Source organism: Phalacrocorax carbo, chromosome Z, assembly GCF_963921805.1.
Source record: "Phalacrocorax carbo chromosome Z, bPhaCar2.1, whole genome shotgun sequence".
Classification (NCBI taxonomy): domain Eukaryota; kingdom Metazoa; phylum Chordata; class Aves; order Suliformes; family Phalacrocoracidae; genus Phalacrocorax; species Phalacrocorax carbo.
This window is the reverse complement of record NC_087548.1, coordinates 63,487,478-63,514,776: the sequence shown is the minus strand read 5'-3', so window position 1 is coordinate 63,514,776 and position 27,299 is coordinate 63,487,478. Positions and strand designations below refer to the sequence as shown.

Genomic DNA, 27,299 nt, shown 5'->3' with positions numbered 1-27,299 from the left:
GAGACTAAGTTGTAACACAACACACAGAGCCAGATTTGAAAGGCCCAGAGTTTCCTTTTGACTTCATGGCTGTGGACAAACCATTGTGCTTGCCCCTTTACCCTTGGGGGAACATGTAAACACAATAGGAGCAATAGTGATGTGAAAAATAGCCTGGCAGTCACATGTTCACATCACATTGATTGCACCCAAAACCAGACTGAGGGCAGGAGGGAAAGGAGAACTGTTGATGCTGGTCTGTAGGTAAAACCATGCTCCCCATGGGGGTAACTCATCAAGCCAGATGCCCATCAAACTCAGTTGTTTCCGAGTATGTGGCCTCCTACATTTCCAAACAAGCTTCTCCCCCAGCCGTGTACCCTGAGCCCGCATCCAGGGAAGGGAAGAGACATGATGTCAGCTCTTTGCCACCTGGGACAGGGGTGCATTGGGAAAATCCTGCTGGGTCATTTTAGCTGGCTTCAGGAGAAGATGCAAAGTGACCCTGATGCATGGCAGGATCTAATGCCACAGACACAGAAGTAGAGCGTTAGAAAGATTGCTTTTGTTTTAAGAGGTACTGAAATGACATTATGCACATGCTGATGTGTTAATAGATGCCTCCACACAAAGATCATGTTAAAGCCATGCATCTCTGCAGCAGAGTTCTCCAAGTGGGGCAACTTTTCACATCACCTTATATCAGCATTGTCAGAGAGTGTTTCTAATCATATTCTCATTTGCCACGAGTTATCCCTGGGTCCTAGCAAATGGTGCACTCATTTGAGTGCTCAGTGTGTTGCTGTGGCAGAAAAACACCAGCAAACAAATGAACAAAAACCCAGAAAGGTAAGCAGAGGTCTAGTTGAAAAAAAAAGACAATTCCTTTTATACATAGCAGGGATCAGACAACTCATGGTACCCTGTCACAAACATTCATTATCCTCAGCATTGCAGGATACAATTAGGATACTGAAGGTTCTCCATAGGGTCACATGACCTGATAGTGTAATCTGACTTGCGGGATGGTCAGGATCCAGATCTGCTCTCCCAAAAGAAAACATAATTAATGGGAATAGCTCTTGACAGATGTCAGAAGGGAAGGGATGGAAGACAGAGAGCATATGAGTCGTACCGGAGTTCTCCAATAAAATTGAAAAAGACACTGGAGGCAGGGGGGATTATTAGCTTGGAAACGGATAAAATTGCCTGAGCAGTTCTGTCAGAGGATATAACAGTTTGCTTAATGATGTGGTTGTGCAGAGAAATCATTTCCAAGGAGAATGTTGCGCCTGAGAGATGTTTTACAGCTTTATCATGTACCAATCTAGAACATGCTACCACATGGACTATTGTATACTCAGGGGTTTAATACCTCTCTCAACATAGATTCATCTAAATATCTATAAAGGGTGCCAATGTGGATTTTGTTTTGCTTGGGTAATAACTACCATTTTTTTATTTATAGGGCACTGACAGTATGCATTCATCACTTTACAGGCATGTGCCTTTTGACAAGAGAAAAGCCCTGGCGTCCTACATCTCATTGTGGGTTCCCTGTCCTGTGGGTACCACTCAGCCAGAATACAAGGAGGAGAGTGGTAGGGGCAAAAGCAGCTTTAAGCAATCTTCTGTGCTGCCTCAGCTCTGGGGATTACCCATCTGAGTGGAGTTCAGAAGTGTCCTGTGAATATTTATGTGTGTGAAGGGGATAGAGCCTGTGACTAGTACCCATGGGAAACACAGGAAAAAGTGGAAACCTGTGGATGTTATTATCAGCAGTGCTACAGAACAGCCTATGCCATCACACACCTCTTTGGCAGCTGGTTTTGTGAGCATTCTACTCTCACCACCACTTAAAGCCCTTGTAATCTCACCTTGACCTTTAGATTTTGGTCCATGCTCATACACAGCTAAAACCATTCAATTATCCTGGGCTATTTTCTGATGAATTATCCTTGCAAATTCCCCTACTAACACTCCTACCTGTCTTATTATTCTCAAATTATGCAATATACTGAATTATGGATTTTCCCCCAACCTGCCAGAGAGCTCCGTAACATATAGCCAGGCCTCTCACCTTTCTCACACCTCTCATCTTCCAAAAGTATGTATGGCAGGCTATTCCCTCTCGCAGGTGTAATCTGAAGTATTACCCTTACACACTTCACTAAGAGAAAAAGCTTGTTTATGGCTGCCTGCATTTCCTTATCAATTGCTGAAGCATGGCTCAGTCTGGTCCAAGATCTTGTTTGCGAGGGAAAAGCAGGAACACCTCACTTTATTGTGCTCCACAAAGTTGTTTTTTTCAACCAAACATCTTTCTGCAGATTACCTACATAATGGCTGCTGTGACCTTCAGGATTGCAGTCCATCTTACCTACCAAGGATAGGATACTATATACACACCCTGCATACGTCTGCATGGTTTTTTTTTCCTAAATCATATATTATACAGGTGTGGCTAGCAGCAGGGCAAGTACAAATGCAGATGTGACTGTTTATTTGATCTTGGGTGCTGCAAAATGAACATTAACTGAATGCTGACATGCAATTCTCAACACTGTCATTCCTATAGCATGTGGCAATGCCACAGCGCTATCCACACAAGCTCCCCAAGCACTACACATCAGAGTGCATGCTCCAGTGTAAGGATGGGTGGTGCCTTTGTGACATGTCTCAGGTACCCCGAGCGGCTGTGCTGGAGGCAGGAGCGACATCCTCTGAATCCCTGTAACCGTTCCAGGCCCACTGCATCGCCATGCCTCCTCAGTGAGCTATTCCACTCCAGCCACCTCCAGCGCCTTGCCTTTTTGATACCACATTATGCATGTAAAAATATTCTGCCACTACATGCAAGTGACTGTGTTTCATATATCTTAATAGCCCATTCATTTCCACTAAAAATAACAGCTTGATAATTTGCTGTTCTGCCAATAAGCAGGGACTAATCAAAAGTGCTCTGCTTTAATTTTCTACTTTGAAAGGGACAAAAACCTGATACCCTAAGAAAAGCAAAAAACCCAAACAGAAAAGAGTGAAAAAATACAAGAACCTAATCTAATTACTGATCCCAGTTTAACCCTAGGATACTTACTGATTATAGCATTTCAACCACTTGCCTGGCATTGAATGCTTCCAGCACAAGAGACCTACTAATGTTCCTCAGATTCATTTTCACTTTTGGCTCATTTCAAACCTTTTTTCATTTCTACCTGCTGCAGACAGAAATCAACACTGGCCATGCTGATCCTTCTAAGGTAGTTATGCAGTAGTAGCAATCAAAAAAAAAAAAATCCTTGTCACTTTATGCTCCTTGTTGGCCAAATATATAAGGCATCCGTGCCTTCAAACACATCTGCAAATCATCTATACAGAGTATTTTTACAGGTTCTCATCACAGCCTCAGCCTCCTGAAGCTATGCTGGGGATCACAAGGCTGGTGTCATGGAGGGCTAAAAGGTATTGCTACAGGCACAGTTTTGTAGCAATGGTATGCAGGCTACCAGATCGGTCCCTGCATATATAACTGGTGGTCTCCCCTTGCCCTGTTGTCTCATCCACTTCTGCTTCTAAAGTTCTTCCACTGGGGCCCTTCTGGCTCTAAGTATGGTTTTAAAATCCAAGACAATGAAAAATTAAGACAATAGTGTAAACAAAGGGTGATTGAGCCTCCTGAGCTCTCTGTTTCCTCTCACACTGCTTGTGAATTTGCTTCTGTAGTAGTTGTGGCTGAGACCTGACCACAACAAGTCCTAAAACCTGAAGGCAGTGTTACAAGCCTGAAAAACATATCCAAAACCTTAGCAAAAAGCATCAAGTCAAACACAAATGGTGTTTGTGTCAACTTCTTCACTCAGAATATTTTTACTGACTTCACCGAGGCAAATGTCAGGTCAGAAACCAGGAGTACTTACCCCAGCATCACACAAATCTGAGACTCTATACTCCACGTGAGAGATACCATGAAAGATCAAGGGAACAGGACAATGTGTTGAGGGTCTTCAACACATCCTGTCCTCTAAAATAGTACCAAGATCCTATCTTATACCCACAAAAAATGTACTGCTTTTGCCCAAACACTTATTTGACCTAATATTGACACAGACAGATATATTCTTGCACAGACACTGTCATCTTTTATAGTAAACTGTTCTGAGGAGAGATATGAAATCAGAGGCACTGTTTAATATCGTCTGGAAGGTGTTTGATAAATGGGTATTGGTCAAACAACACTTAGTGAATGTGAATAAACCTGTTGCCAACTGCTAGTTTTCATTGGAACAGTAAGTCTGTGAAACCCACAATGTTTAACTCAGTGCTACTGAAATCTGGAATGATCTGTCAAATTGGGGTAGCTTTATGGTTGCCATGAAAACAGTAATTGTTGTCACCATTTCAAGTTTATTTTTAAATCTGAATTTGGACAATATGAGTTTTTTGCTGTAAATGGACTTTTTGTTTATGTTTTCTTTTTTTAAACCACAAAGAGTTGCTTCCATGTTAATTAGTAGTGACTCTGTCTTGCATCTTTCAGCCATGTATCCAGAATAATGGAGGTGAAAATTGTGACTGTGATTGATGTATGTGTGTTGCTCTACTGGTTTGTGCAGTTACAGTCCCAAGTCACGCACATGCTCAATTAGCTGCTTAAGCATAAGGACTTACAATAATTTCAAATAAAAAATGTAGAAGTACAACATTCAAAAATGTAGCTTTTTAATTCTGATTAAAAATTTAATTCTGATTACTAATTTAATCACTTAACTCTCATAGGTACCATAGCGATCTGTAGGGACTGGAACTGAGAAAAATAAAAGTCATCAACAAAAATTTTGAGCTTGAATGTGCCCGTTATGAAATCAGTGCCAAAATTCTTAAACATTTCCAGTTGTAGCAATGCTAGGCCATACACTTGTGACAGACCAAGTGGTTCTCTTTATCTGTATATAGTAGCGTTGCTTTCATGCACAAATATCCTGGCACTTGCTCCTAGTAGAAGTCAGCTTTGCCAGCCAGCTATTTTCCTCATGCACCCAGGAACCTCTCTCTTTTCTGCACAGCACACTTCCATAGAGAACCTTCATTATATTGGTAATGCATTCTCATTTATCGGCCTCTTACTTATTTGAGGTTTTTGGAGTGCTACTGAGAGTGGCTTGAGTTAGTAAACTCTTGGCCTTTATGTGACAAGAGGAAGAAAAGCTCCTGACAGCCTGAAGCAGACAGCCAGTCTTTTGCAAAAGCCACAGAAATGCCATTGAAAGGGAAGGTTCATCACGCTTGACTGCATTAATAACCAGTCACAGAAAAGTGGCATAGAAGCTAATATATTAAAAACTCACGATGAAAAAGAAGTGGCAGAGACAGCTGCTGACTAAGGTCTTGAAGCCCCAGCATGACTGATGCTGTCAGTAGCATGACCTATGCAGCATGCCAGTTTCAAACACAAGCAGCTGCTGAAGTTGTTGATTGAATATACAAATGCGTACCAGGGAGAGCATCCAACTTTTTGCTCTGTTGAGGTTTGGCCAAGCTTAAAACTTTCTATAATTTTGCCAGAGCACATTTCTGTCCTCTGCTTGCCAGGTCTAAGAAGGAAGGTATTTTGGAAGACTGGGACTTGAAATTAGAACTATCACCTTCATCACATTCCAAATGATTTTAAGAAAACCTTTGACGCTTAAGTAACACATTAGGAAACATTTGTGTGTTACTGGCATGCCCACTACCTCTTTTTGTGTGTTTCAGGTACAGTTGTGGGAAACATTTTCTTTTTCCTTTTGTGACAGGAAAGGGAGATGAGCACTGAGAGAATTACAGAGATCCAAGAATGGGAGATGATATGAAAATACATGAAGAAAATCATGAGAACAGAAAAAAAGAGTTAAAGGATTGGAGGAAAAAAAGAAGGAATAGGATGACTTATTAAGAGATCAGATTCAGTTATCATTTCCCCAGTTATAAATCAGGAGAGAGTGAAGAACACTGAAATGGTGTGCTCCTGTTCATTTGGGACCCTTGGATCTCGCACGTGGGTTTGTTCAGGTTTTTTTCATTTCGCTTTTGGTCTTCCACTTCACTATTAGTGTGAAGACTTCAATCAGGGTTCAAATAAAAGTTTATTTTCTTGAAAGATATAGGCTCTGTTTTACAGAAAGGAAAGGAAATGGTAGTTTAGGTGAGCAGATATTTCTGTGGACATTATGATTACAGCTTTTTTTTATTCCTACCACCTACATTCTCCTACAAACATTTACTAAAACTAAGCTACTGATTCCAGGCCTCTTTATATATCTTGTGCTTCCAGTTTCTTTGAAGATGTCTTCTACACAGAACAAAATGTGAAAGACAAGCTACCGTTCCTTGCTATCATGCCACCATGCAAAGTCCCTTCTACCTAAAGCACAGACTGAAGCAAAATTGAGTTAGGGTGAGTGGAATAGGCACTCATCTGGGGAACAGGAAAGAGATCTTCTATACTGCCACTGTCTAATCTGCAGCTCCTCGACTTCTGGGGCAAGTTAGGCACTGGCAGGACAAGGTACTGGGGGACACTGACACCGAGCTGCAGCTGCAGAGCAAGAAACCTTTGTATGTGCAGGCTGTCAGGTCTCCTAGCACTCCAGGACAGGACTCAAAAGGGAGACAGGATGATCACTCTGTCCTCATCAAATGAAGGGGAGCTGATGGTGCCAGTATGGGGCCAGGTGAGATCATCCTGTAAAGAGGGATAGAGACAGCCAAAGGACTGGGTTCAGGCTATATAACCTACAGACAGTAAAGGCTTCCTGTCGGTTTCTAGAAAGAAAAAAATACAAAAACTATGCCTTTTAGGAGCTATCAGGTGCTTCTCAGATGACACCTGGTGGACAAAAACTGAAGAGATTAAAGCAGCCTGCCTTCACAGTGCAGAACTGTACCATCCCTGCTTGCATCTGCACTACTGCTGGTGTGTGTACCTATCAGGTGCCCTCCCTACCCTGCTTACCCCCTGCAGAGTGCATTATTACAGTGCCCCAGAATAAGCACGTATCATCCATGTACCTCTAAGAGGATGGGGTTTTTTTCACCTTCTTACAATTTTTTTTTCATATTCTGGCTGATGCCTTGAGTTGTTTTAATTCTGACCTGTGAGTCTGAGGCTAGACTACAGCAGAGACATTGTTTTCAGAAATAAAAATTCAAGGAAAGCCCATGTTGTTTAGCAGCAACTGAGTGCTTTTATAGTCTAGGAGACCTAGATAATTTTATGAATGCCTTCACAAGCAGATAGTTGTACCCATAGGGTTAAAGGCTTTGATAACTTCTGATCATTAATTTACTCTTTCTCTTTTAAACCACTTCCAGTTTGCTTCTCCAACACCAGCAGCTTTTCTGCTTGACACTTTAAAACTGCCTTAATGTGTTCTTGTTGAGAACTCAGAGATTACCCTCCAATAAACAAACAAAAACCCAAAACCAAACAAAAACTACAAACAAAACAAAACAACAAAAAACCACAGCTCTGAGCTGACCTGGAGAGAAACATCTACTTAGGGGAGTCTTTCTTCTGGGGATCCACAGCCAGTGAGTGGTTGCTTATGCTGCCTGGTAGGAGAGGTGGATTCCTCAGGGATCTCATGGATGGGAATACAACATTGCTGTGCAGTCCTTTTTCTCTGTTTGGCTTGAAGGATTTCAGGGAAATGGGAGACACTGCTGAACCAATACTGTGATAGATAATGCCTCCTCCATAAAGGTAAGTGGCTGTGGTCAAATCTTTGATTGCTGGCATTGCATCTTCCAGGGTAACATTTTTTTTTCTGTTATTTGGCCTTTCTTGTTCTATGTATATCAGTTCCTTTGAATATTAACAGCTTTTTCTTGGGGTACTTCCCTGCTTTATTTTTGTGCAAAATCTTGAAAGCTTTTATGAAGCAAAACACACACAGAAGTCAGGGATTTTCTAACCTCAAACAACAAACCAACCTGACAGAGTGAGTGTGGGAGAGGTCAGGATGTAATTATGCTATATAATTATCTAGCTTGTTTCTTCTGGATATAGATTACCCGTTTACAGAAGAAGTTCACAGAGGCCACCCAAGAGTTGTGGCACTGTATTTGGTCTGGCTGGGAGAGAGTTAACGTTCCTCACTACAGTCCACATAGAGCTGTGCTTTGTGTTTGTAGCTAGAAGGGTGTCCATACCCCTCCAGTGTCTGGGGTATTGCTGATCAGTGCTGGCACAGCGTCAGGGCTCTCTCTCCAATGCCTCCCCCAAAGCCACTGGGCTGGGGGTAGGCAAGAGGTTGGGAGGGGACACAGCCAGGGCAGCTGACCCCAACTGACCAAAGGGATAACCCACACCACACAACGTCGCGCTCAGCAATAAAAGCTAGGAAAAAGGCGGGGGGGGGGGGGGGGTATTAGTTATTAAGGTGTTTTTCTTCAAAAGTAACCTCTAGGGGTACTGGGGCCCTACTTCCCCAGAAGTGGCTGGACTTCGCCTGTTGATAAGAAGTAGAGAATAAATCTTTTTGCTTTCCTTTACTTCCGCACGCAGCCTTTGCTTTTATTCATTAAACTGCCTTTATCTCTACCCATGGGTTTTTCATCTTATTCTCTCCCCACGCTGCTGAGGAGGGGGAGTGATAGAGCGGCATGGTGGGCACCTGCTGGCCAGTCAAGGCCAAGCCACCACAGGCAGATTCTGGCTCAGGCAAGTCCTGCTCCAGAGAGGGAATGAAGTAATGTCCTGGCTCAGCTGAAAGCCGGGGTTCATTTTTATAACAGCACCACAACTTGGTGCCTGACTGCCCCCTCCCCTGGTGATTACAGTTAGAACTAGCCAAGCCTAGCTCTGCTCCGATACCTGAAATACTTCTGCAAGTGGTTTCTTTGTAAAGTCCTCAGGATTCTGAGTAACTCACAGGTAAAGTGTGTGGCAAACAATAATATAGATTGACCATGCAGAAATTGGTGAACTACTTAACAGCATCTGAACTCCACTACCACCAGAGCCACCATGTTGAACTGCTTGCTGAAAACAGGTGCCTGCTCTGGAGCAATCCCTTACCAGTTGTCAGTTTGCTGATCCTAGTAACCGAAGCCTTGGAAGGGCTGACAGTCACCAAAGGAAAGCAATACAAACATATTCTAGGAGACACATTTTTTCTGTTACGTCCAGCAGTGAAGGACAAGACAAAGAAGACTCTGAAACACTGCTGTAGAGAGAATACTTTTACAAACCATTTCAGGTAGCAATCTGTGAGAACAATCCTCCTTAATTTATGCTGATGACTGTTTTCAGGTTTTGAAATGTTCCCCTTTACTTGTTAATTTCTATTCAGCAAACACAAAGAGAACAAATGTAAGTGCAGTCATAAAATATAAAGAGGAAAAATATATCAGGAAAGTGCTCTTAAAAACATCAATTAGGCAATAAAGTGTCTTCAGCTTAGGCCATTTGGTTAGCATCTGTCAACACTTTTGTGTTCTGCAGCTGGGAGAACACCAGTTGGTAAAATCTCTTTAGCTAGCAAAGTCACTGCATGAATAGATTATTTCTATTCTGCAGAAATGTTAATTGGCCACTCATTAAAAGTTTGATTGGTATACGTGAGTGAAAAACAAGATCTTGAGAGTCCCCAAAATGTACTGAATATTGTGAAACTCTTTATGCCAGGATAATGAGGATATGTTCTGGTCTTCCTGAAGGAAGCAATCAATACAAAACCTTAAACCCCAACATAACTGAAACCAGAGCCAGTAACACGCGGGAAAGGGGAAAATAGCATTAGAACATATACGCAAGACAGATTAGTCAGTCATAGTCAAATTACAACCCCCACATGGCTCTTCACTATTAGCAGCAGCCTGAGAGAAGAGCGGGACACCCCACAGCCAGCACGGCTTGCTGCCACGCCTGTGGCGGACCTCTAGGTACACAATTAGCCGTATGCCGCAACAGCCCGCGGGCCGGGGCGCCGCTGCCCGCCGGGGCTCCAGCCCGCCGCCCCGAGGGGACACCCGCTTGCGACGCCCAGCCTGCGGCCCCAGCTCTCCAAGGCAACCGGGGCCTCTGACAGAACCGGCGGGCAGCCGGGGTCCCGCCAGCCCGCGCGCCCGCCCCCGCCCCAGCCCGCGCACGCCCGCAGCGGCGCGGCGGCGGCGGCGGCCCGCCTCACACAGGCGCCGTGCGGCTCGGAGGAGGCGGGGCAGACGCTCCGCGCAGAAACCCGCCTTCTTTCGGCCGAAATCCCGGGGTTTCGGGAGGCTGGAAGTGGCGGCACGCCGGGGCCTGTCCTGATCGCCGCCGGCGGGCCGGGACCGCGGTGCCGCCGACATGGCCGCGCTGGCGATGGCCGTTGCTGCGGCGGCCGCCGGGCAGCCACAGGTAAAGGCCCGGCCCGCCGGCCCTTCCCGCGGGGAAGGGGGAATTCCTACGAGGTGTAGGCGTCAACGTTAAAAAGAAAGCTGCGGGAAGCGGCGCGGGTTCGCCGGGCTGGCCTCAGCAAGGTCGGTCCGTAACCTGAGCTGGCGGTTTCATAATCTGCGCTCGCAGCAGCAGCTCTGTTAAGGATGGCCAGGGTTGCTGTGAATAAAAGCTGGTAATCTGCAAGGGACAGTAAGCAGATTTCAGAAGCTAAGCTAGTCCTTTTTTTGAACAAGATGAAATGGGGGTAATCTGCTAACCGTAGATTACATGCTTATAGCCAGGTAGGTGGTTACTCTGGCTCCTCAGACGCTGCCACGAGAGAGGCAAGGCAATTGCCTTGATTTAGTACTGCAGTGTGGTGAGCAGCCTCTGGTAGAGTAAGCTGATGTTGCAGCCTTTCTGTTTTTCTCTTGAATGCATTTTTGTATAATCATCAGCTTGCCATCAGCCCTTGCTCCAGTTTTACACCTGTGTGACTTAAAATTAGTTGAATAGCGTCAGTATAGAACTGAAGTTAATGCTGTTACTCTGCACTGTGGTGGTGTCTGCTTAAAATTAACCAACCAGCATTTAAAAAGTATTGGTTTTGAATAATACTTCATTTTGTTATGTACAGAATGACAGCTGTTGCAGTACTGCGGGTGCTAGTCGACAAATTCAGTACCAGAAGATGAAAGCTGAACAAGCTAAAAAAATTGAATTCATAAGAACTGCAGAAAAGCTAAAAACTCAGTAAGTTAAACACTTTTATCATGTTTTCACACTGTTCTGGAGGTAACATAACACAAGGTTCATGGTAAGAATTTATGGTAATGAAGCCTTTAGGCTAAGATCTCCTTTTCAGGCACTTAGCCCTGTTGTTCTAATTACCATTTGGACTTTGGTCAGTCATCTGTAGTAAGCTGTCGCTACACTACATGCACAAAAAAGAGTGCATGTGGCATAATTGAGTTCTCAGTTTTCCTACTCAGCTGTGCTTGCCCTTCTAAGGACCGAAAGCCTCTAAGACATGCCAACAAAAGGAGAGCTGCTGCAGCATTACAACAGCTTCCTCAGAGAAGATTGAACGTACTTAATCTAGAATATCTAGGCCACTGCTTTGGAAAATGGGGGTTCAAGACACCTGAGGCACATAAGTGATTTATATCTCTTTCTCCACATCCTGAGTAAGTGCTGTAACAACTGCACTGGCAGTTGAAAGACAGGGAGGTTTCCTTTTGCACGGATGAGCTTTATGAGGAAGAGCTGACGTAGCCACCCAGCTGAAGGAGAGGTTTGTGGTTGTGAATCTGGAATGAACAGTGACACTTAAGTCTCACAGCAGTGTTTTATGCTGCCTGACTGAATTGGCTTCTCCTTAGAGGATCCTGAGTTATGGCTCAAAAAATGACTGCTGGGTAATGTAGACATTGCCAAGCAACTTCAAACAAGGCATGCCATTTAACTACAGTCATTGTCCTTCTGTAATTGCGCTCTGAAGGCTTCTAGTGCACTGTGTGTGGAGATTTGGGACTAGGGTCTGCTCTGTAAAGTCCAGTGGACAGCAAAGCATTTAGACTGTGAACCATAAACTGCACCCTATATGGTTCAAACCCCTATAGGAGCAGTAGTTTCCTGAAAAACAAGGCTGCTACTGAGAGAGATTCTTGGGCTGTTGGTAGTGTTGGTTAACGTTGGGAATCCTACCAGATGTCTCTGTGCAACGTGGCTGTTCTGATCTCTAGCGACATGGCACCAAACTTCACAGATGTGCTTGGAGCTGCAGACACTTTGGCATGTCCTGTTCTGTAGGTCAGACCCTAACACACTGCCTGGTTGTAGTAAGGCAAAGCACATCCCACTCTGTTCTACTCTAAAGCTTCTGACCTGAGTAAGAAAGCAAAATCATAGAATTGTTAAGATTGGAAAAGACCCTTAAGATCATCGAGTCCAACTGCTAACCTATCACTGCCAAGTCCACCGCTAAACTATATCCTCAAGTACCACGTCTACCCTTCTAAATACCTCCAGGGATGGAAACTCAGCCACCTCCCTGGGCAGGCTGTTCCAATGTTTGACAAGCCTTTCGGTGAAGTTTTTCCTAATATCCAACCTAAACTTCCCCTGGCGCAGCTTGAGGCCATTTCCTCTCGTCCTATCGCTTGTTACTAGGGAGAAGAGTCCAACCCCCGCCTCGCTACAGCCTCCTTTCAGGTAGCCGTAGAGAGCGATAAGGTCTCTCCTTAGCCTCCTCCAGACTAAACAACCCCAGCTCCTTACAGTTCTCTGTACTATATGTAAAGCATAGTCAGTAAGGTAGCAGCTTTAATATCGTAAGTTAAATGCTAATGAATTTGAAACTTCAGTTGCAGTAGTACTATTACTAATATTAAGGCTGAGGGAATGTACTTGTTCCGTCTGTGCTGGGGCTCCACCTATGCGTGCAACTGCATTAATACAGCCTGTCTGTCCCTGCGCTTTCCGGTGAAAGCTCTCAAAAAGCTCCCTGCTAGTGAGCATACGGATGAAATTTCAGACCGTTTCAGTGTGACTACCTGTCAGTGAGGTAATTTCCCTGTTAACTTCTTTCTCTTATTCAAGTCCTTGGGTTTCTTTGGTGTGTAGTGTTATAACTGCAGGAAGATTTTTCCTTGAAAACAGCTGTAGGAACAACCAGTGTTTTGTATAAAAATCTAAGACAGTCCTGTTAATACAGCCTTAGCTGGATACTAACCTTGGAAAATCTTGGGGCTTTGCTAAGTATTCATGTCTTACTCAGTGTGGCAACCTTTTTTTCCAGGCTTGCCAGTATAGAAAAAGACAAAAACGGACATCTTTACAATAGGAAGAATGATTTCAGGGTAGAATACAGCATACTAGAGGAACTGGAACATACTATGGCTGTCAGCAGGAAAACTGAAAGTAAGTGGTGTTTTATTTGGGTGTTTTGTTTTACTTTTTTTTTTTTTTACTCTACTGTCGTTCGTTTAGACGGTTTTATAATCATGGGTACAGAGAGATTAGTTCAGGTGGAAGGTAGATGCAGATAAAAGTGTGGTATTTCATGATGTGTGCTGCTTATAACAAAGACCTCCACAATTCTCTTGCAAAATTCAGCAGGATAAATGTTTTGGGACTTACATGTTATTAACTGTTTTCTTTTAATCTTTAATGTAGTAGTGCCACCCATGACCACTTGTCATGGTTCAGCCCCAGTCAGCAACTAGCACCACGCAGCCACTCGCTCACGCCCCCCACCCCTGTGGGATGGGGCAGAGAATCGGAAGCGTAAAATCAAAAAAAACCCCCAAAAACTTGTGGGTTGAGGTAAGAACAGTTTAATAATTAAAATAAAATAAATATTATTATGATAATAATAAAAATAATATAATAAAAAGGAAAAGGGAAAAAAACGAGAAACACAAGCGATACAACCGCTCACCAGCTGCCGACCAATGCTGCTGGTCCCCGACCGCGATTGCTGCCTGCCTCCCCCGGCCAGCTACCCCCAGTTAACGTATTGGGCATGACGTTACATGATATGGAATATCCCTTTGGCCAGTTTGAATCCGCTCCCTTGGCTGTGCCCCCTCCCCTCCCGGCTTCTTGTGCACCCGGCAGAGCACGGGAGGCTGGAAAAGCCCTTGACTAGTACAAGCACCACCCAGCAACAACTAAAACATCGATGTGTTATCAACACTGTTTTCATACTAAATCCAGAGCACAGCACTGTGCCAGCTGCAGTGAAGAAGGTTAACTCTATCCCAACTATGACAGTATCCACCCCTTATTCTATACCATTTACATCATGCTCAGGTCCCATACTATCCAATACAACTTCAGTAACCCCTACCCACCTTCTCGTCCTTCAGTAGAATATACAGGTTTCATTTATCATTCCCCTTTGCCTGAGGCAGGAAGAACCCAGACTGTTTTCCCCAACGTATTTTTCATGTGCACTACAGGGACTCTGTCCCCTTTTGGGTCCTTGTAATACCCTCTCCTGAGGTAGTCTATGCCAAGGATGCACGGAGCCTCTGGGCCAGTCACAATGAGGTGCTTTTGCCACTCATTCCCAGTTAGGCTCACTTTGGCCTCCAATACAGATAGCTCTTGGGATCCCCCTGTCACTCCAGCAATGCTGATGGGTTCTGCCCCTATATAGTTTGATGGTATTAGGGTGCACTGTGTGCCGGTGTCCACTAAAGCTTTATACTCCTGTGGGTCTGATGTGCCAGGCCATCGGATCCACACAGTCCAGTAAACCCGGTTATCCCTTTCCTCCACTTGGCTGGAGGCAGGGTCCCTCTATTCCTGATCATAGTATTTGTCACTCACTTCCTCTAAATATGAATCACAAGTGTCTCTATTAGGATCAGAAATAAAATCAGTGCTTCCGCTCCTCTGTCTGGGGAATTGCTTACTGGAAACTGGAGCAGCAGCTCTCCTGGAAGAACCCCCATGAGTGATTATTCTTCCTTGCAACTCATGTACCCATGCCTCTAGAGTCGAGGTAGGTTTTCCATCCCACTTCTTCATGTCCTTTCTGTGGTCACGCAGTTAAAACCATAGGGTGCCCTGTGGTGTGTATCCTCTCTCTTGAGCCAAGGGACGCTTACTCCTAATGGCTGAGATACTGGTACGTACTGGTGGGGAGTAGGACATATCTTTGAATTGCTGGAACTCCCAGGATAGTTTCTCCACAGCCAAGATGAGGGAGGAAGAGATATTTTCTTTGTAATCCTGGAGTTTATCCATCACCTCCGCCACCGTTGGTGCCTCATCATCTTTCCAGGACATTACTGCGAATGAATTCCCATGTGTCAGTGGTGTGCTCCGTACAAACTTCCGCCACATGGGTCGTGTGCACTCGGCTTCATCTGGACCTTTGGGTGACTGTTGATCGTCTAGGTCACTATAAATCACCTCAAGCATGGTTAGTTCCCTCACGTACTGGATACATTTCTCCATGGTCATCCATTTTCCAAGGCGATATACAGTATCTTCCTTGAAGGGGTACCTTTCTCTCACAACGGACAGGAGTCACCTCCAGAGGCTGAGGGCTTGTGCCGCTTTTCCAAATGCTGTGTCAATGCCCCCTTCCCTAGAGAGGGATCCCAGTTGTTTGGCTTCCTTCCCCTCTAATTCCAGACTGCTGGACCCGTTATCCCAGCATTGCAGCAGCCAGGTGACAATGTGCTCATGTGAATGATGGCCGAAATCTTTTCGCACATCCCGCAACTCACTAAAGGATAGGGATCAGATGGTCTCTGTTTCTTGTACAAGTTCCTCCTCTTCCTCCTCCTCTCGTGATGGCCCTGCTCTTCCATCATCACTTTCTAAACGAGTTGACTTTCTCTTCCAGGATTTCTTCTTGTGTAAAGGGGCTACTGATACTGGCATGGGTTGGTCCTCTGATTCAGTTGCAACGCTTGTCACCGGGGTTGGAGTAGCTGCAGTGTCTTGTCATGGGGGTTTGAGTGGCCACAGTGCTTGTCACTTTCCTTGTCTTTGTCTTTTTAGATCCAGAGGCCTTCTCTTCCCCTTGGGGGTACTGAATAATGTTAAACAGGGCTTGATAGGCATGTGCCAGGCCTCAGCACATTGCAGTGATTTGTATCTCTCTGGAATTGCCAGGGTGACAGCATACTTCCTCCAAATAGTCTACTAATTTTTTAGGATTCTGCACTTGTTCAGGAGTGAAGTCCCACAACACTGGGGGTGCCCACCATCTTAGGCATTTGCCCATACTGTCCCACATACCCTGCCATGCATAGCTATCAAGCCTTGGGGCAGATCTCTGGATGATATTCCTAAATTCCTGATTAACCTTAGACAGAACTGAAACTGTCTGCCAAAGCAATACCAACAGATGTATCTTTAACTACCCAAGGATGTTCAGGATACTGAAAAGTTGTTGTAATGAAGGAGGAGGCATTATAGAAGATGGTAGCTAAGGTGCCATTCTGTATTTCCTCCGTAAAAAACCTCTCAGAGGAGGAGGTATAATTGCTAATTGGCTCCATGAGGTGGTACCCGAAGTACAGTTAACAGCTTCCATGCAAGACCAATAATGCTCAAGGCCAGTGTTTTAATAACAACCTTCCCAGGCAAAACATCTCTAATCACTGCAGAGCACAGCAAACTACAAAAACCAACAGCAATTTTTAATGTGTACTTCAAAATCAGCATGGTGTAGGCTGGACCAACTAATACTGAGAAAGATGAATCAACGCTGTGCCCAGAAACTGTTATTATCTCAAACCCTTTGTGCCCTGCGTTGAGCACTGTGCTGGTTTTGGCTGAGAAGGGTTAATTCTCCTCACTGTGGGGGTCGGCTACCTTTCCAGCTTCCCGCGCTCTGCCGCGTGGCGGGGGGGGCTGGGAGGGGCAGGGCCATGGCGGGGGCGGCTGACCCCGACTGGCCAATGGCAGGTTCGTTCCATACCACGTGACACCATGACCAATATATTGAGGTGGGGGCAGTTGCAGCGTCAGCGCGGAGGCGGCGCGGTGTCGGGTCGGCGGGCGGCGCGCGGCTGCGGCGCGGGCAGTTTGTTCCGGCGGTTCGTTCCCCCTCTCCCCTCCCTTCCCCCCCCCCCCCCCGGGGCTTTGCGCCTCTCGTTGTTCTCCTTTACATTGCATTTCTACTGTTGTTTTCTTTTAATTCTCGTTGTTCTCCTTTACATTGCATTTCTACTGTTGTTTTCTTTTAATTTTAATTATTAAACTGCTCTTATCCCAACCCACGAGCGTTACCCTCCTGATTCTCTCCCCCATCTCCCGGTGGGGAGTGAGCGAGCGGCTGTGTGGGGCTGAGCTGCCGCTAAACCACGACAGTCTTTTTGGCGCCCAACGTGGGGCTCAAGGGTTGGAGATAACAACAGCTGCTGGTCACAGCACCATGTTGTCCTTTTTGCAGTTGGTGTTACAGATTGGTGTTGATTTGTTGAGTCTGCTGTGTTCTGCTGTGATTAGTAACGTTTTGCCTACAAGATTTGTTATACAAACACTCGTTTTCAGCTTTATCTGGTATTTGGGGTTTTTGCTGAAACCGTTACTGTACTTCGGATACCACCTTGTTGAGGCAATTAGTAATTATACCTCCTCCTCTGAGAGATCTTATATGGAGGAAATACAGAATAATACCTTTGCAACTTTGTTCTATGATGCCTATGCCTTTCTTACAACAACGTCTTTGTATCTTGAACATCCTTGGGTGGTTAAGGTGCACTTATTGTTAGTTTTTGGGCAGGTTGTTTTGGTTTTGACTAAGCAACTTAAGAATATCACCCAGAAATCTGCCCCGAGGCTTGATAGTTACGAGTGGCAGGGCATGTGGGATAGCATGGGCAAATACCTAGGGCAGTGGGCACCCCCAGTGTTTTGGAGTTTCACCCCCGAACAAGTGCAGAATCCTAAAAAACTAGTAGAATATTTGGAGAAAGTATGTTGTTACGCTGGGAACTCCAGAGAGACACAGATAACTGCAACATGCTGGGGTCTGGCCCATGCATACCGAGCCCTGCTCAACAGTATTCAGTGCCCCCAGGGGGAAGAGAATGTCTCTGGATTGAAATGCAAAGTGACTGGCACTGTAGACAATCCAGCCCTGACGACAGGCACTGCAGCCACTCAAACCCCCACAACAAGTACCGGAACTAGCTCAGAAAATAAACCCGTACCAGTATCAGTTGCCCCCATACACAAGACAAAATATTGGAAGCGGACATCAACTCGTTTAGAACGGGATGATGAAGAACCAGGGCCATCGCGGGGAGAGGAGGGAGAAGTAATAAATGAAATAGAGACCACCCGATCCCTGTCCTTAAGCGAGTTGCGAGATATGCGAAAAGATTATAGCCGTCGTTCAGGTGAGCACATTGTCACCTGGCTGCTCCGATGCTGGGATAATGAGGCCAGTAGCCTGGAACTAGAGAGAAAAGAAGCCAAACAATTGGGATCCCTTTCTGGGGAAGGGGGCGTTGACAAAGCAATAGGAAAAAAGCCACAAGCCCTCAGCCTCTGGAGGCGACTCCTGTCTAGAGTGAAGGAAAGGTATCCCTTTAAAGAAGATGTTACATATCGCCCAGGAAAATGGACAACTATGGAGAAAGGCATCCAGTATCTAAGGGAATTAGCTGTGTTTGAGGTGATTTATGGTGACCTGGACGATCAACGGTCATCCAAAGATCCAGATGAAGCCGAGTGCACACGACCCATGTGGCGGAAGTTTGTACGGAGCACACCATCTTCGCATGCAAACTCATTGGCAGTGATGTCCTGGAAAGATGATGAGACACCAACAGTGGCAGAGGTGATAGATAAACTCCGAGATTACGACACAAATATCTCTTCCTTGCTTGTCTCTGCTGTGGAGAAACTATCCCAAGAGGTCCAGCAACTCAAAGAAGATCTGTCCTACTCCCCACTGCGACAGAGCAGTGTCTCAGCTGTTAGGAATAAGCGTCCTTTGGCTCCAAGAAGGGGATACACACCACGGGCCACCCTATGGTTCTACCTGCGTGACCACGGAGAGGACATGATGAGGTGGGATGGCAAGCCTACCTCGACCCTACAGGCACGAGTGCATGAACTGCAAGGAAGAACAGTCACTCAGGGGGGCTCTTCCAGGAAAGCCGCTGCTCCAATTTCCAGTGAACAAGTCCCCAGACAGAGGAGTAGAAGCGCAGATTTTATTTCTAAGTGTAATAGAAGGACTCCTGATTCACATTTGCAGGAAGTGAGTTGTGACTGCCATGATCAGGACTAGAGGGGCCCTGCCTCCAGCCGGGTGGAGGAAAGGGATAACCGGGCTTACTGGACTGTGTGGATCCGATGGCCTGGCACATCAGACCCACAGGAGTATAAAGCTTTAGTGGACACCGGCGCACAGTGCACCTTAATGCCATCGAACTATATGGGGCAGAACCCATCAGCATTGCTGGAGTGACAGGGGGATCCCAAGAGCTATCTGTATTGGAGGCCAAAGTGAGCCTAACTGGGAATGAGTGGCAAAAGCACCCCATTGTGACTGGCCCAGAGGCTCCGTGCATCCTTGGCATAGACTACCTCAGGAAAGGGTATTTCAAGGACCCAAAAGGTTACAAGTGGGCTTTTGGTGTAGCTGCCTTGGAGACGGAGGAAACTGAACAGCTGTCTACCTTGCCCGGTCTCTCAAAGGACCCTTCTGTGGTGGGGTTGCTGAAGGTCAAAGAACAACAGGTGCCAATCGCCACACACCATCTCTCCCACCCGGAAAGACTGATACAACAGATGGAGCCCAGAGTCATGGACTGGATGAACTCAATGGACATTTTTAATGGACATTGTACAGGGAAGGTCCATGAACTAAGGGAATGATGTCTGTGTATTATGTTAAAGGATGGGAAGGGGAGGGGTGGTGGTTGGTATGGTTGTATTGCATCATATGGGACCTGGGCATGGTGTAAATGGTATGGAATAAGGGGTGGAGAATGTGCTGGTTTTGGCTGAGAAGGGTTAATTCTCCTCACTGTGGGGGTCGGCTACCTTTCCAGCTTCCCGCGCTCTGCCGCGTGGCGGGGGGGACTGGGAGGGGCAGGGCCATGGTGGGGGCGGCTGACCCTGACTGGCCAATGGCAGGTTCATTCCATACCATGTGACACCGTGACCAATATATTGAGGTGGGGGCAGTTGCAGCGTCAGCGCGGAGGCGGCGCGGTGTCGGGTCGGCGGGCGGCGCGCGGCTGCGGCGCGGGCAGTTTGTTCCGGCGGTTCGTTCCCCCTCTCCCCTCCCTTCCCCCCCCCCCCCCGGGGCTTTGCGCCTCTCGTTGTTCTCCTTTACATTGCATTTCTACTGTTGTTTTTCTTTTAATTTTAATTATTAAACTGCTCTTATCCCAACCCACGAGCGTTACCCTCCTGATTCTCTCCCCCATCTCCCGGTGGGGAGTGAGCGAGCGGCTGTGTGGGGCTGAGCTGCCGCTAAACCACGACAAGCACCAAAAAGGACTGTCGTGGTTCAGCCCCAGTTGGCAACTGAACACCACGCAGCCGCTTGCTCACTCCCCCCACCCCTGTGGGATGGGGGAGGGAGCCACGATTGCTGCCTCCCTTCCCTGGCCAGCTCCCCCCAGTTCACATACTGGGCATGATGTTACATGATATGGAATATCCCTTTGGCCAGTTTGGATCAGCTCTCTTAGCTGTGCCCCCTCCCCTCCTGGCTTCTTGTGCACCCGGCAGAGCACGGGAGGCTGGAAAAGGCCTTGACTAGTACAAGCACTACCCAGCAATAACTAAAACATCGATGTGTTATCAACACTGTTTTCATACTAAGTCCAGAGCACAGCACTGTGCCAGCTGCAGTGAAGAAGGTTAACTCTATCCCAGCTAAAAACATGACACAACTTCAGCAGAAAAATACCGTTTTAGAAACTTGGAATCAATTTTTTGTGTGTATTGCAAAATCTAATGTAGTCTAGCTAAGGAACAATAAATATATACTTACTGAAACATAAGTTTTTATAAACTGCTGCCTTTTAATATACTTTTAAATTGTGTTTGCATTTTTCAGATTTGTAGATAATGAATATTCGGTCTAAAAAGTGCTGTGTGACAGTACACAATATCCGTTCTACATACAGACTAATTAAATACTTAAGGAAAAAAAAGTGACTCCCTGGTCACAGTACATAGGTTCTTTCAAAAGTAATCAAATCCTGCTATGCCTTCTGATAAAGATGATCAAAAGAAAATAAGCTGAAGAAGGGAAAGGACATGTAAAGACAACTAAAACTACACTTACCTTACAAACTTATGTGAGTTTTAATGTGTGTCTTTTCATTAAGGAAACTTATCATATCCTTTACATCTTGCAATTCTTAAGAAATGTAAATATTTCTGAGAAGTGACTAAGCTAAAAAGTTCAGAAAACTTTCCAGGGGTGAGAAGCGAGCATGGAACTACGGATGGAGTTACTGTTGTGAGATAATAAAGAGGACAAAGATGAGAGGTGTAAGGCACTACATGTGAGGTGTGAAGGGCTGTTAGAGTATGATCTTTGGGCAGATACTAGAACCCCCAAACTCCCCATTACTATGTTCTGGTCTTTCAGCATGATCTATGTGCTTCTACACTTTCTGTGGTCTCAGCAGGAACTATTAGGGTCATGTCTTAGGTAAATTTTGTTACATTTACATCTTGGACCCGATAAGATTTGGAGAATATTGTCTGTGCTCAGTATGATGACAGTTTCTTCTGATCAAACAGAATTTGTGTCCCTGCTTAGATGAAATCCCCAGTTTGTTTCAGACACTTCATTGCTCTTGTTCTTTTATTTGAATTTAATGCACAGAGAAACCATTAGAACTATCAACACCTTATTTTGTTTAACAGAGGGTAAAATCCTGCAGCAGCTATCAAAAATACAAAATTATGTGAAGAGACTTCAGCAACAATTAAAAGACGTGAAGCCTACACCAGAATGTAAGTTGTGACGACAGATTTAAAACCATTTTCCTCTACAGACAGGTTTCTTGCACAGTTGGGCTTATGATTCTCTTGCAGACTTCTCCAGTCTGCTTTTTCCAGGAATCTGGGAAGGGAAGAATGCAGAAAAGTAAGAAATGGTGAAAGATTGTGCAGTTGGAAGCGGTATGGGTTTGTTTCTTCAGGCTGTTGAAAGCCAGGTATTTTCTGTATGTAACTCTTTGCCTTACATAAAATACAGTTCATATTCTAGTGCCATTTAGGTATAGCTCCCTTTCATCTGGTAAAAGGTCACAGAGTAGGGTCTACAGGGAACTCATTTCTAGCCGTCCACATGGCTTGAAGTGTAAGCTGGAATATTCTGTGGAAGATGCTGAAACAACTCGTTCTGTTTGGATCTTTTGAAACTTCTGGGAAATAGGCACTGAAAGAACCATTCTTCTGTGATGCTCTAGTACCTCGTGTGGAGCTCAGGCAGAAGTCCTGCTACTAGCTGAGGGCTTTCTGATGCTAGATTAAATGCACCTCATTTCATTTATTCAGTATCTATTCTATTAAAAAATGCATTATCTCCTTAAGCTGTCAGTAAAGATACCAAGAACTAACAAGGCATGAAAGCTGAACTAAGAGCTTTAGATGACATAACTCAACCAATTTAGTTTATTTTTTAAGGCCAGGTTAGTTAAACTATGTGTTCAATATGTGTCCATTCAGATGTTGTGCTGGTTTAAAAAAGGTTCTAAAACATATTTCTACCATTGCAAAATAGACCTCTAGACAGCTGTATTACCATCTTTCTCTGATGTTTCTTTGTTAGCTTTGTTAAAGTAGTGACCTGTAGATTAAATAGGACTGCTGCAGTCTGGTATAAACTAAAGATTTGAGTGTGCATCTTAAGTCACTAACTGCATGGTTATAAAAACCAGAAGTGGAAACTCTTTAGGAGAAGGCTGCCTTATTCTGTGAATCAGTTGAAGGTCACTCAGAACGAGACTTGTTTAATGGAAATAAACATTTATACTGGGATTTGCATCCAGCTAGCTAAATCAGTGTGAAATCACACCTTTTGAATAAATGAGAGTCTGTCTTCTAAGGCAGAGATAGAAATGCATGCTTTTTTGTACTCTGAAATAAAAGTGTCCCAGAAGTCTCTGCAAGTGCCTACATTTTTGGGCAGTGCTGAATTAGTGTTAAATACTGTCAACTTATTAAGTGTTATGCTCTTTTCTTCTTTTCCTTTTTAGTTGTGGACAAGCTCAAAGAAATGATGGAAGAAGCTGAAAATGCAATCAATGCTTTTAAAGAGGAACAGAGGCAAATGTATGTTTATACATGATTCAGCTACAAGAAAAAGTGCTTTTGTAAGACACAATGAAAACTTTGCATTAATCAAGTAAATTATTCTTTTGATTTACTCTGTTGCTAGCGATTCCTATGGTATGTAAATCAAAACTCAAACTATCAATATTAGAATGTTGATAAACAGCCTTTTAGGGAGGCTGTTTGTATAGCTATTGCAGTGATCCAGTGTAACGATGAATTGCCTGTGAAAAGGCTTCTCAGATAAAAGCCGCAGAAAAGATTATTAGGTCATGTTTTTTTTGTTGTTGCTATTGTTTTGTTTTTTAAGTGGGTGGGGTTTTTTTCCATTCTCTCTACTGGTGTCAGGTGTTTGAATGCCATAAATGTGTGCTTTCCCTAAAAGGGTAACTTAATTGTGGTTGTGTCGTGCTTTATTATGGGTTCATTACAACTGTGCTGTCATCTGTGTTAACACTTCAGTTCTTAATCTTTGAACAATAGCTTTTGTGTGGCATTGAACAGTTCCAAAATTCATGCTTGGTGAATAAGCAATGAATACTGGATTTTTTTTCTTACATTTGAGAGTTTGTTCTTTTTTCAGATATGAACGGCTTTTGAAGGAGGAAAAAATTGCCATTAATGAGCTCAGTGTCTTTGAGAGAAAAGTGGGACTGTGGGCGTTAGGCAGCTCAACAACCAGAAAAGGTTTGAAATTACCATCAGCCAGGGTCTCAGTTGATAAAACACTTGAAAATCATCTACCTGAAGAAGTAGTAGAGTTTGCAAGATTTCTTCAGCGAGCAGGAGGGCGGCAGGGAGGCTGGGATGATTATGATTATCAAAATTTTCTAAAAGTATGGACAAAACACAAAGGAAGGCTATCTTATGTGGATGAAGCCCTTGCGTATCTCTGTGGAAGAACAAAAGAAGATATTGAACAACATGACGGATGGTATCGAGAATTTCTAATTTTCCATGAAAGAAAGAAAGAGGTAAAATAATCCCTCTAGGGCTTTTGTAGCATTAAGAAAAAGTACTTATTTTTAAAATGCATGCATTTCTTATTTTTGTGGTTGCTTCTCTGGTGATGGTGCTAGGTGGATTTCTGTTACAGTTGATGGTGTATAACCGAAGCCTTTAGCATCCTCAACTTGCCAAAAATATTTGTCTTACCGAATTACCAATAAGCATAGACCTAACAACTCACTGAAGTGGGCTGTGTATTGCCAAAGTATATGTTAAAGGCTTTTGATGGCAGTCGTCCAGAAAGTTAGATGCCAATCCTAGAGCAGTAAGTGATCCTATCTGAAATTGCAGTTCTAATTATACCTGTCCCTAAGAATATTTGTCCCACTGTATAGGCAATATACCTCTGCCATACTGACATAGAGAACTATGATTCCTTCAAGAACTATTCATCTGAGTAATAAAAGATACACTGACAGAAACTGAATTATAAAATAGTAATTGGAATTGTTAATTTGAAGAAAAAAATTAAGACCTGAAATACATTTGCATTTAAAAAAGCATATTACACCAACATTAATAACTACTCCAAGGTAATATGAATGCTGTAACTTCAGTAATTTTAGCAGGCACATATTAAAGCTGCCTGTGTCATCCATAAAAGTAGGAAAAAAGATCAGGAGAAAGGAGACATTTTTTTTGCCTTAAGTTTTGCCTTTAGTAGACTTCTAATTCCTATCAGCAGTTTATATCCTTGGAGTGTATGTTTTCATCAGACCGAATAAAGAGAATGTGTAAAATTTTCATTAAAACCTTTTTTTTTCCCTGCTGTTCTCTTGCAGTCAATTAAGAAGTGGAAAGAAAAGCAGATGCAAGAAAAAGGAGGAAATTTGAAGGAGAAAGAGGAATCAGAAAAAAAGCTCAAGGAAAAATGGCTACAGCATGAAGAAGCTCAGAAGCAAAAAACAGAAGAAGAAAGAAGAAGACAACAAGCAGCAATTGAAGCGTGGAAGAAACAGAAAGCAATAGAATTTGCAACGGAACAAGCATCACAACTAAAACTAGAAGAAGAGAAGGAGAAAAAGCAACAGAAAGAACGCCAGCGCCGATGCCAGATGAAATTACTGTTGGAAAGGTATACCTTGCAGAAGAAAGAAAAGGAGGAACTTCAGAAGCTTGAAGAGGAGAAGAGAGAGGAAGGTGAAAAGGAGGAAAGGAAGAGAATTGCTGCAGAAGAAATTACTAAGTTTCAAGAACGTGTCCGTAATTACATCTCCAGTTATGCATGTTGTTCTAAATACACCTACTTCCTCCTATTATATAATCTGTTAAACACTTTTAAAAATCCTTAATGCACATGTTTCATTAACTATTTTTGATTCACTAGGAACAGCAGCATGTTACTTACAAGAAACAGTATGAAACTTTATTCTAGACAAAGATGTTGCTTTTCCTCAGTATCTTAAATTCTACAGGTTTATTCAAGCCCATATTTTTTTCTACATATAGAAGTGGTTTTATTTACTTCACTGTGAAAATGTTTGGGAAAAACAGCTTAGGCTGTGTTGCTCTCCATGCTATAGAAAACATGAAAAGACCTGATTGTTGTATGCAGGTATGAAATAAAAAGAGATGCTTAGGATCCTGCAGGTTTCAGTAGCTGTAATGTCAAGTTAGATCCCATCTCAGTGTAAATCCAGTTACTGGAGAACCAATACTACTGTCAGCATTCACACTAGAGTTAATTTTTGTAAACAGAGATTAAACCACTGCAATCCTTTTTTTTTCAATACTGTGTAACTATACTTTGTCCAGGACAAGCTGTGTAGCGAGTAAGCTATCTAGTGCAACTTTTTATTCTGTACTATGACAAAGCAATTTCAAAACAAAAAAATTAACTGTGAAAAGGGTGTGTATATATTTTGTTACAATATGTTCTACTTCCAAAGATAAGTTTGCTTTTCCATTTGTTATTTGTTTCAGGATGTACATAAACTGGAGCTAAGGATTCTACAAAAACAAGCTAAAGAAGGAGAGAAACGAGAAAAAGAAAAAAAGGTTGGCAAAGTTAAGAGAGAAGGTAACATTTCTTTTTTTAACCTGAGGTGGTTGTTTAAACAGCCTTTTTCCTCATTGCTCTAAAAAGCAATTATTTTTACTTATCTAAATGGTTGATGAAGGGAAAAAATTTAAATAGTAAGTTGTGCTCATTATCAGGAGACAAAAATGCAGCAGCCATAGTTGTTCTTGTGTTTAAAAAAAAAGGGGGGGGGGGTGTAAAGAAAAAAGGCAGGAGATAAATAAATGGTCTCCTGGCAATATTTGTTCTGGGAAAGGCCTATAGGTCATACAGGTGAGCTGCAGTATGGGTGATGGTTTCATTAAATGGTTTTCTATCATTAGTTAACTAAGTAGGCAGGTTCCAGAAGAGCTTTGGGAGTATTGTCTGGGTTCTTAGCAATTAACCTTTTAAATGACCAATGAGGGCAAACAGTTGTTGCCCCTCTTACTGGTGTTCATGTTTCTGCCATTTCTTGTGATAGTGCAGCAGGAAAAGCCTCTGGCTAGCCAACTGTATTTTGTTTAGTCCACACCTATTCATATGATGAAAACCTAATGAGTGTATGTAACTCATTCTGTGATCAATGAAATAGCCCAATATTTTGTTTGTTTCACTCTGAGGTCGAGGTCCACATCACCAGAGACCAGTCCAGGTTGTACAGACCTACCAAGGGCTGGGAGGAACGCGTGAAAGAGGTCACACCAACAGCTTCAAAACTGCTTTTACGAGCTCCTCATAGGTGAGAATAATTATGGATGTGTGGTATAACACAAATACAGTTGTATATGACCTCTTTATGCTTTTTTGCCTTGTTTTTAGAGCTTCTCCAGCCTGGTGGCAAGGGTTATAGATGAGCACGGGCCTGTCCCTGTCGCACGGGAATGACTTCCTTGCTTGTGAAGAGGCCAGCAGTCCTCTGGAGTCGTCACATTTGCTTGATGCCATGATGTGTATTATATTTGTGTTGTTCGAAAAAGAGCGGGATTTGAAACGCCGCCTGTCAGACGGGCAGGGTTGGCGTGACGGCACGTATTTCCGTTTGCGTGACAGACAGCGGCCGGCCGCCGCCGGCAGTGACGTCTCGGGGGGGCGGGGCGGGGCGCGGCGCGGCGCAGCGGC

General features: G+C 44.0%; 1 protein-coding gene across 1 annotated transcript; it reads left to right on the top strand.

Annotated features, from left to right (window-relative positions):
- The first annotated feature begins 10,186 nt into the window (after window positions 1-10,186).
- CCDC112 (coiled-coil domain containing 112) lies at window positions 10,187-27,126 on the top strand. Its single transcript, XM_064439635.1, is given in 11 exon segments — window positions 10,187-10,357; window positions 11,016-11,131; window positions 13,179-13,300; window positions 21,758-21,847; window positions 23,095-23,170; window positions 23,754-24,144; window positions 24,961-25,377; window positions 26,102-26,176; window positions 26,178-26,198; window positions 26,801-26,919; window positions 27,000-27,126. Coding segments are annotated over 11 exon segments (1,509 nt in total). The 5' UTR covers window positions 10,187-10,306; the 3' UTR covers window positions 27,031-27,126.
- The last annotated feature ends 173 nt before the right edge of the window (window positions 27,127-27,299 follow it).